Source organism: Strongylocentrotus purpuratus, unplaced genomic scaffold (genome assembly GCF_000002235.5).
Source record: "Strongylocentrotus purpuratus isolate Spur 01 unplaced genomic scaffold, Spur_5.0 spur5_scaffold_19, whole genome shotgun sequence".
Classification (NCBI taxonomy): domain Eukaryota; kingdom Metazoa; phylum Echinodermata; class Echinoidea; order Camarodonta; family Strongylocentrotidae; genus Strongylocentrotus; species Strongylocentrotus purpuratus.
Window position 1 is genome coordinate 30,624,066 of NW_022145604.1, and position 10,333 is coordinate 30,634,398.

Sequence of the window (10,333 nt, forward strand, 5' to 3'; positions counted from 1 at the left end):
TCTCTCTCTCTCTACTTCTCTTCCTCTAGCTTCCTTCCTTCTCTCTCTCTCTCTCACTCTATCGCTCTCTCTCTCTGTACTTCTCTTCCTCTAGCTTCCTTCCTTCTCTCTCTCTCTCTCTCACTCTATCACTCTCTCTCTCTACTTCTATTCCTCTAGCGTCCTTCCTTCTCTCTCTCTCTCTCTCACTCTATCACTCTCTCTCTCACTCTATCACTCTCTCTCTCTCTACTTCTCTTCCTCTAGCTTCCTTCCTTCTCTCTCTCTCTCTCTCTCTCTCACTCTATCACTCTCTCTCTCTCTCTACTTCTCTTCCTCTAGCTTCCTTCCTTCTCTATCTCTCTTTCTCTTATTTTGTAAAAATGTCTCCCTGTTTTAAAAATATGAACTTATTATAAACTTGTTATATGTTCATGATCATGCTCATGTTCATGCTCATATATATTTTTGAATAATTCAGCTTGCAGAACAAAAGGTGAACTTTATCATTTGCATACCCGATAGAGCACCGTTTGATCACAATAAGTGTCTCATTAACATGATTTACTAGATATGTTTTCAGGTCCATGTTTCAGTTTCTTTTTTCAAAGTCTCCATCAGCATTACATTGCTACATGTTTGAATCGTATACTGTAATGTAGTGTACAAAGAAATACAGTGCAATGTGTTGTCCAAAGTAAAATTGGCTTAGGTACATCATCAGAATTATTCATAATTTGTCATACCCCTTGTAAATTTGATATTTTTTTGTATTTTTCGTAACTCAAGAATGTTTCCACTGGACTGCCTCCATGTACATTATTATTGATTTACAAAGTTATGTCCTGCATTGATAATATATGATGTACATGTATCTGTACAAGATAACTTACTTTGAGTCTTTATAGCATGTATTTGAGATCTGTTTCCATTTTCCCATACCTCTACACATTCTTTATTTAAACTATGTTTAACATATATTTTTAGATGTTTTTCCTTTGAGTTATAGAGCTGATATTACTCCTATAAGTACATGTAGCCCACCGTCCCCCCCCCCCCCCATATTTTGCCTTTTACCTGGTTGTAGTTCACATATGTTCTCCCTATCCTTCTAGATATGTATTGTTGTCTTGTAGTTGGGAGTAATAATTTATGAAAACATGTTTGATATGTATATACCATCTTCGTTTTAAATTGCAGTTAATTCATTTCAATCTAACATTGCTAGTCTCTAAGATGCACATAATCTAAGATACACAGAATGTTCCATGTGTGTTAGCTTGTAATAACCACTTGATTTGTTTTTTACCCCTCTCTATTTATCAACCTACCGGTATATTCCTTGCATGCCTGTGTATGATGTGCTGCATGGTGCTTGCGTTCATACAGAGGTATGCATCCTAGACTAGGTGCAGGTGTAGGTGGAGGAGGAGGGGCATTCGCCTCGTTTGGGAACGGGTTCGGGGACTTTGGCAATGGGTAAGTCTCAACAATGGTAGTAAACGTCCCGACGTTGGTAGTTAACGTCCCAACATTGGTAGTAAACGTCCCAACATTGGTAGTAAAGGTCCCAACATTGGTAGTAAAGGTCCCAACATTGGTAGTAAAGGTCCCAACATTGGTAGTAAACGTCCCAACATTGGTAGTAAAGGTCCCAACATTGGTAGTAAAGGTCCCAACATTGGTAGTAAAGGTCCCAACATTGGTAGTAAAGGTCCCAACATTGGTAGTAAAGGTCCCAACATTGGTAGTAAAGGTCCCAACATTGGTAGTAAAGGTCCCAACATTGGTAGTAAAGGTCCCAACATTGGTAGTAAAGGTCCCAACATTGGTAGTAAAGGTCCCAACATTGGTAGTAAAGGTCCCAACATTGGTAGTAAAGGTCCCAACATTGGTAGCAAAGGTCCTAACATTGGTAGTAAAGGTCCCATCATTGGGAGTAAACATGAATAACATCCCAACATTGGTAGTAAAGATCCCAAAACTGGTAGCAAAGGTCCCAACGTTGGTAGTAAACGTCTTGTGGAAATGTGTTGTATAAGAAAATGGATTCAAGATCAAAATTTGAGCCAAGAACTAGGGGAGGAAGTTAAGGAATTCATTGATGCGGTTCTTGTAGTGATGATTTAACACAGAATTTGTTTGTCTAGCTATAACTATAAAATATATGTATTTTCAACTACAGGATTTTTTTTCAATTTTTAATGAATTACTTAATATGAAGGCCAGTATATATTATATTTTCAAGATTTCAAGATTTTAAAAATTCAATACTCACAACCTTTATAGTTGAAATGTTACTGAATTTACACATTTAAAAGAGATATAAAAATTACAAACAGAGGGAACATAAACAGATAAATTGTCTAAGGCTATCTGATTGAAATTTACTTGAGGTTTTACCCTGTATCACCTTCCATGATCTTACTGATGATTCCACAAGGTTCACAGAATCCATGTACAAGAAAAAATGCAGTGCAGACTAGAAATGAAAATGGACAAGTTTCAGGGACCAGTTTACTAACATATTTAAATTTGTATGCATATTTTTTAAACCAAGGTTTTACTTGACATCCAAAAGCTCGCCTGAGGCTTGCCCAACATAGCGCCAAGTCATGTACACAGACTGGATTCCGAGTATTGTGGTTCATTCATTGATAACAGGTTAATGGGATAACTCGTCACTGGGTCCCCAGGAAACATCCAGTATTACGGTAGTAAACCAGTCTATTGTTCCTAAAGAAAACTAATGTCAATAATGACCTGTGAATAGAGGATTTGTTATAATACAGTACTAGGTTAAATAAGGTACAAATTCCTCCACGTGTGTAATGTTGTATTTCCATTCGCCATATATATATTGCCAACCCTTGAATGTATCTTTAGTGTTTGATTTTTATGGTAAAACTCTGCTCCTGTTTCTCTTTTCTTCTAGATTCACGTCATTTTCCTCATCATCATCTTTCGGTGCTCCTAGTTCTGGGAGTGGTGTCAGGAGAACCTCGACTACCACCAGGTTCATTAATGGAAAGAGAGTCAAAACAACAAAGTAAGATTTCTCTTTTCATTCAATGATTTTTTTTAAAAAGTACAATATTGTGTGTAATGTGGCAAAATCAATATTGAAGGGGCTTGAAAAGCGATATCTGGGACCAGTGGTGTTCGATTTTATTTGTAATGATCAGGGGCCCGTCTTATAAAGAGTTGCGACTGATCCGAATCATTCGCGAGTCCTCCAATCGATCGCAAGTTTACAGTCCTGTATCTCTATTATGTACATAGTTGCGATTGATATGAGACAGGGGCCCAGGGCTCTCTTCTTTTCTAAACCTATCATCAATAACAACTGTCACATTCCTGTAACAAGTTTGCTAACAGCCAATCAAATTCGATGATTTCATTAGCTTTTAACAGTTAATAACACACCCTGTTATAAAACAGGACCCTGGGATTTTAACAACTTTCAATAATATATGTTTACAATTGGCACACTGAAAATATTATATATATAGATAATAATTAACTAGTGCTGTAGTCAAACGTTTAACCGTCCGGTATCCGACCGGCCATGGCGGATTCCATCTTCAATTGGACGGTTTTGTTTTCCTGTTTTTTTTGTTTTTTTTTAATATTTTTTATTTTTATTTTTTTTTAATTTTTTTTTTAAAGTTTCGATTTATGCCCATCCACCTGGCACTATGCCTGGCAATGTCTTCCAGCTCAGTAATCTGTGTGTTGACTCACCACTCCGAAACTAGAACAACACTCCAATTTGTCTGTCATCTTGGTTTGAAACTTGAAAGTAATCTTTGTAATAGATCTCAATATGTAGTTTATAATAATAATTCCTCCAATTTTTACACAAGGCGTACCACAAGGTTCTATCCTAGGTCCTCTACTATTTTTAATTTTCATTAATGATCTTACACAATCTTCTAAAAACGACATTGTTACTGTTATTTGTGACAAGTTCACAAACACAAATCGGCGCCTTCAACTGCACCCGCTTTTTCACACGGACCTGGCTTGCTGCTTGATTTTTTTAAATCGTTTAACCGAAAACCGTCCGGTTTTGACTGGCGGTTAAACGGAATTGGAGATATCCGTGATGTTGCAGCACTATAATTCACCATATTGGTTCCTTTTCCTTCTTTCCTCTCTCTCCATCTTTCACCAAACACTATTTTCATCCCAGAATCACTGAACATGGACAGGAGACTGAGATCACGGAAGAGGATGGAAAAGTAACGTCCAAACTCGTCAACGGTCGACAAGAAATGCTGACCTACTGAAAGGACAAAGGATCTGATGTGAACTAAATCTCATCATGCCTTAATCTACACAAACCTAATCTTAATCTTGTGTGTGTGTATTTTGTAAAAGACGATATTCGTTTCAACGCAATTAGCCAGAATGTTATTTTTTTATCATTTTCAACTGGTATCTGTCGTTTGTAAAGTAATTTACACATGTATGTTGTTGTTGTGGTAAACATGTCCAAATGTTTTATTTACATTGTTATTATATTGTTTCCTGTTTCTTTGTGTAAATATATAGAGTCAATGAACAGTGAATTGCGTGAATTAATTTCAGATTTGAGGCATTTTAGCTGGATAGTCCATGCATACATAAATAATCTTACGTGTTTTGCATCCCGATTCAACAGATTTTTGAAATCAACCATCACAATGTTAACCAGTACCTGTACCTTTAACAGTTAAAAGGGAGGCAAAATTTAACAAGAATAAGTTCAATAGACAACTTTACTAAGGCATTCATATGTTATGCATACATGTACTTATGGAATGAAAGATGTCCTTTGAATAGCCCGCACAGGGGCTTGTCTTATATAATAATATTGGGTTCTTGTATAGTGCTCATGTCTGTCAGATTTGACACTCCTGGCACTCCCGATAAAGCAATAAATACACATGTGAGGTGGATCTCGTAGATAGAGTTGCTTTCATACTTGTCTTTGTGTATTTTGGGAAGAATTATCCATAAATTTGAATGTAATAGGAAACTAGTCTAATCTCTAATTGATTGGCGTACAATTATACAATACTATCAAGATATACCATTAAATTGATTCCTTGGTGATTCACATACCGGTAGTATTTTATTTTATTGTTCAAATAATAACTTAATTGAACTCAAAATGAGAGCCTCTGGAGGCTTAAACACAATAGAACTCCCTTAGATTCCGTTTATTATTGTACAAACCCTTGTCTTTAATTAGTGTTGATTTTGTAAGATAGGCATTGTTTGATCAATCATATTTGTGAATAGTAGAAGAGCTTTATATTTATTGTAGTGTTGTAGATACTGGAGAGTTTGTATTCTGATTTTCACTGGAGTGTAGATAATGCTGCATGTTTATCTGTTTCGGTGAAATAAAAAGGTTTTTAGCAAGTTTTGAATGGCCATAATAGGGACAATTAGTTTTGTTTTGGTATATTAAACAGTGCTATAGGGGCATCTTTTTTATTACCCCCCTTTTTTTTACCCTGTGTAAATCTTGCTTTACCCTGAAATTGGACAATTTTGTATTCTAAAACATAACATCTCTTTATTAAGGAGCATTAGTGTTTTTCTCTATAGGGCATTAATTCAACTAATAGAAGCTGATAGCAGAAATGCATCGGGAGAAATCAGCTTTTATCATAAATAAAACCAGAAAGGCTGAACAAATTATGACAGACCAGTGTACATTTATAAGAACTTAGTCTCGTGACATAATTTGTTTGCACAATTTGGTGAAAAGGAATGAAAGAGAAAACTGAAAAGAAAGGAAAGTGTTCTATATTGTATTATTTGAAACTCTCATGCTTCTGGTGTATTTCATATGTTTATTTTTTTTCATTTCCTGAAGCTACCACTACTTTGCAAATCATTTTGTTTCACTTCTCTGTTTAGTTTGAAAATTGAAACTGAATTAGGAAGAGTTTCCTTTAAAACAAGCTATTGCATGGACTCTTACGGTATTTACTTTCAGATGTTTTATTCAAGAGTTTAGGAGCAAAACAAACCTACCCCTCAACACCATTGTTGACTACTTTGCTCCTTGTGTGTTTCTCTATCTAATTTCAGCTCTACAGTGCTGCTTATATTACGTTCTCATAAATTCTTGTATATGTGCTACTATCCAGTTACCAGTATCTAGTATTTTGTTTGTGCTTCAGTATAGAATAGAGGTTATCAGTTGTAAGTATAAAACGTTTACTATCAAAAGAACAACTTCAGTTATTTCATTAGTATTTAGCTTACAAATTTAATCAAAGAATGATGATACAACTTTTGATAAAGTGCACATCTTATAGATGTAGTATAATGTGACTCTGAAATGGTTGCGCCACCTGTCTCAATAAGTTCACTTCACAAATGTGTTTGTTGGCAGCTATTGACCTTTGTGAACTTGCATGTCAAGATTGAAATTTGTTTGTCAACATTTAATCTAGATTGAATCGTTAAAGACTCTGTCTTCAAAACAATCAAAAGCAATTGAAATATTCAATATTTGCTTGATTTTTTAACGCAAGAACGGAAAGTATATTTTCAATTATTTTTTTCTTTTTTTTTCTTAAGTGATACAATTTGTGTGCTGACTCTCCTTGACAAAGTCTTTGTAAAAAAAAAATACTCTGGTGAATTTCATACTGTAGGAATGTTTGTCATACCAAAATGTTTGAAAGCTGTTGCTGTTGGCAGTATTCATAACATTAATTTGTAGTATGGAGATAAAAGCTCAAAATGTAAATACAAAAGGAAAAAAGCTGTATAGTTGCTTTCAGATGTAGATCATATTTTTGTAAAAGGATTTTAACTACACAGTAATATATATAATCTTTGATCAAGAAGTGAAAAATTGATTGATATTGAAAGATTTAATCCTTTACATTACGAATTGCTTATCTATTACAAATATACTGTTTTTCACTTTTAATAGGCATCATCACAGAAAATGGTATAAACAGTTTCTTTATATTGATGGCCATACATGCATTTTATCCATATAATAATGGTGGCTTCTATATATAGTGCACATGTCTGTCACGTCATGACACTCCTTGCACTCCGACTCGATGAAGAGTACTTTATTTTTTCCTGTCTTCTTGTTTGTTTTTTTGTTGTTTTTTTTTTTTTGGGGGGGGGGGAGGGTTTGCTTTAAAACATTTTTTTTGTTTAATCTGAGATACCTTTGTGGCAGGGCATATCCTTGAATTTCAAAACTGGAAGAACATTTAGATAGGGTAGGATTGCAGTGATATTCATAAAATATTGCTTTGATAGAATTTAAAATGTCATATTTATATAGTTTGAACAGACTGGTGTGTCACAATTGTCTAGCCACATACTAATTTTCCCCCAATATTATGAACATTGTGTTATCATTTAACAAGAAAAGGTTTCTGCACATCTGAATTGACACGCGTTTACACATCAGAATTAAGTACTTTGATACACACTCAAAGACATTTGAAGGTCAGAATAAGAGTTTCCTTTTTACTCAGATAGTCTCAATTCTTTTCTGAAAGTCTTAGTCGTAGACAATTGATGTGCATATCATTTAAGAATGAGGGTATGATCAAATGAACTGTATTTGTTATGTTAGTTACATGTAATATTGTCTTCAATTTGTTTTATGTTCCATGTTTGAATGTTCATGAATTTGCTTAACAAATATAGTGCAATCTGGCAAAATAGATAAAATTGATATGCATACGTTGCATATTTACAACATAGTTGTTATTTTCATTAGGCTTATAAATTATCATAGTGAAAAGTTACTGATAAACATTATTCTTTCATTGCATTCATTGAAATAATTTACTGAGGACAAAGGTTAAATCATTAATGGAAGGTAGTTGTATAGTCGCATTAATCGCTCCATTGGAAGGTAACATGGTTCTAACATTTTTTACATTAAAAAATGATAAATGCGGTTTCCTTTATAGTGACTATTAAATGAATATCAAGACTTTATCTCATTACACTTGACTCCTTACTCCCTTTCCCATAGGGAGAAGAAATAATTGAATAAGTTTTATCCCTCACTTAGTAATTGCAAATTCTCATGTATAAATGAAATACAAGCAAGAAACTTTGAGGCCTGGCTTTTATTATATGTATTCAAAATTGACATTGAAGTTATTTTCTTCCGATGCGGCTTTCCCTAAAGTTTAATATTTTATATTGACAATTCACTTCTAATGCTAGTGTATTGGTGTGATTTCAGAAGTAAGAACCAAATTTATTATACAGAGCTTCATGAATCTATCATCAGGGTCCTGTTTCATTGAACCTGTTATCAATATCAAGTGCCACAGAGTTATGACAAATCTGATTCTAGCCAATCAAATGCAAGGATTTCAGTAGCTTATAACAGTTATTGCACCTTGTTATTGATAACAAGTTTTGTGAAACGGGGCCCAGAAGTACCGTGTTGGTGCAAGAGTATCAATAAAAGAAATGTATACAGGGAGATGTTGTTTATGGTGTGCTAGCTGTACTGTGTAGAAAATGGACGAGAAAGCAGCATGTAGTGATATAAGTTCTCATGGTTACAATAGTCTTTTCTTTTGTTCGAAACATGTTTATTCGGTTGATGTAGACATTCAACGATTTGATGTATGCATATTATTGCTCTCTTTCTAATTGGACATGTTTTATTTAGTGTATTCATTGAAATATGTTGATATATCATTGAAATACTGACTACAGTCAGGTTTTCTCTATCTTTCTGCATGTATATCAAAGCTATAATGTATGTTTGTTAATCTGGGTTTGTTCTTCATGACTTGTTTTAATATTCAAGAATTTAGAGAAAGATTAATGAAATAATGTTGATACTCCATGAATTTTAGATTTAGAAGCGAAGTTGTCATGGTATAGATCTGTGGAACTATGCATAACCAAGAGTTTTCATTTTAAGAAAGGACGGAATGTTAAGCCACACTGTACTAGAAGTATACCCTCTAGTGCCATCTCAGGTCAGCTGTGGCAGTATGGTCTCATAACATGCTGTGCTGTTGGTTCTCGCATCAAGACCTCTGTCTGCAAGGCGAGTGGAAATTAAAATTTGGGTTATGCACTGTTGGCAAGTTGACCATGAGATGGCGCTGTGCAATAAGCAGTACGTTAGGGCAGAAAGTGCATCAGTTCGGTATCGCTTTAAGCAGAATTTGAGTATCCTTTCAATTACTTCATGCATGTAGGTTGATCAATGGGGAAATGCCAACATATTCTAGATTTGTTGTAAGAAACAGAGAGGAATAGTGTAAGGTAGTGCCCCTACCCCCCAATTCTGTATTTAAAACTCCAAAAGTTGTACTGAAGTTCTATTATTTGTCATAATTCAAGCATCTCATTTTTGCATGAAAACAAATCTATGATGTAGAGGTAGATTATTTCCTTCTGAAATACCAGGTTATGTTTGAAAATATTTAATTATGAGAATACAAGAGTGCACCACAGCATATTGATCTCTGAGTTGGGATAATAATACTTTTGTAAACTTTTTTTTCACACTATTTAATTTGTATAGATGATTGAAGCTAATGATATGCTTTTCATTTACGATTCTTCAGATATGAAGCTTTTGAATAAAACTTCTTTGCCAAATAAACTAATGTCTACGGGTCATCTTTTCATTTTAATTCCTCAAGTACTCCTGCATCTCAAGGAAAATCACAAATTAAAGGGATTGGGTAACTTTGTCTCAGATTCTGAAACAAAATCCTTGATTTAGCTCATGCTGCAATGATAATTATAAACCTTTAGGTCAGTCAGGAACCCCATGACTTTTAAAACCTTGTCTGATTATCAAGATATTTATGACTGGAAATCGAAATCAAATTTTGCGTTTTCCTATCGGTTTTCATAACTGTAAAGTCCATTGGGGATAACGAGTATGGTAAAACCGGTCACTCAAAGATTTTTACTTTTTTGAGGCACTTCATGATCATTTAGAAGCACAATTTTTGTAGGGCTTCATTATTACACCATATCACAGACACTGATAACACGTAGGGCCATGCATCTCAGATTTAACATTGTTAAACGATGCCTCACATTTCTGTATCTTGTAACACAGAGCTTGGTGAATACGAGCAAGTCCTCATTGCACACAGTTGCCATTCATTTACACTATTAAAAAACACAGCAGCGTTTTTTCGCAGCAGTTTATCTCGCCATATCTGAACAAGCCTTTATTTGCCAAAATCAATTTTTGTTTTGTTTTATGTATTTTCTGCACTATAGATTCCAACCTTTATGAATAATTGCTAAATTTTCGGACAGCCAACCTACTTTTTGTTTCATTTAGCCACTGGGTCTCATGAATGTACGATACAGT

The 10,333-nt window shown here is 34.4% G+C and overlaps 1 protein-coding gene across 1 annotated transcript in view; it reads left to right on the forward strand.

Moving 5' to 3' along the window:
* LOC580087 (dnaJ homolog subfamily B member 6) overlaps window positions 1-9,604 on the forward strand; it is a 32,483-nt gene extending 22,879 nt beyond the window's left edge. Inside the window, exons 7-9 of the mRNA XM_030990861.1 lie at window positions 1,369-1,458; window positions 2,915-3,028; window positions 4,175-9,604. Coding sequence (XP_030846721.1) covers window positions 1,369-1,458; window positions 2,915-3,028; window positions 4,175-4,271 — 301 coding nt within the window. The 3' untranslated portion in view covers window positions 4,272-9,604. The remainder of the gene's footprint in view (window positions 1-1,368; window positions 1,459-2,914; window positions 3,029-4,174) is intronic.
* Window positions 9,605-10,333: the final 729 nt, after the last annotated feature.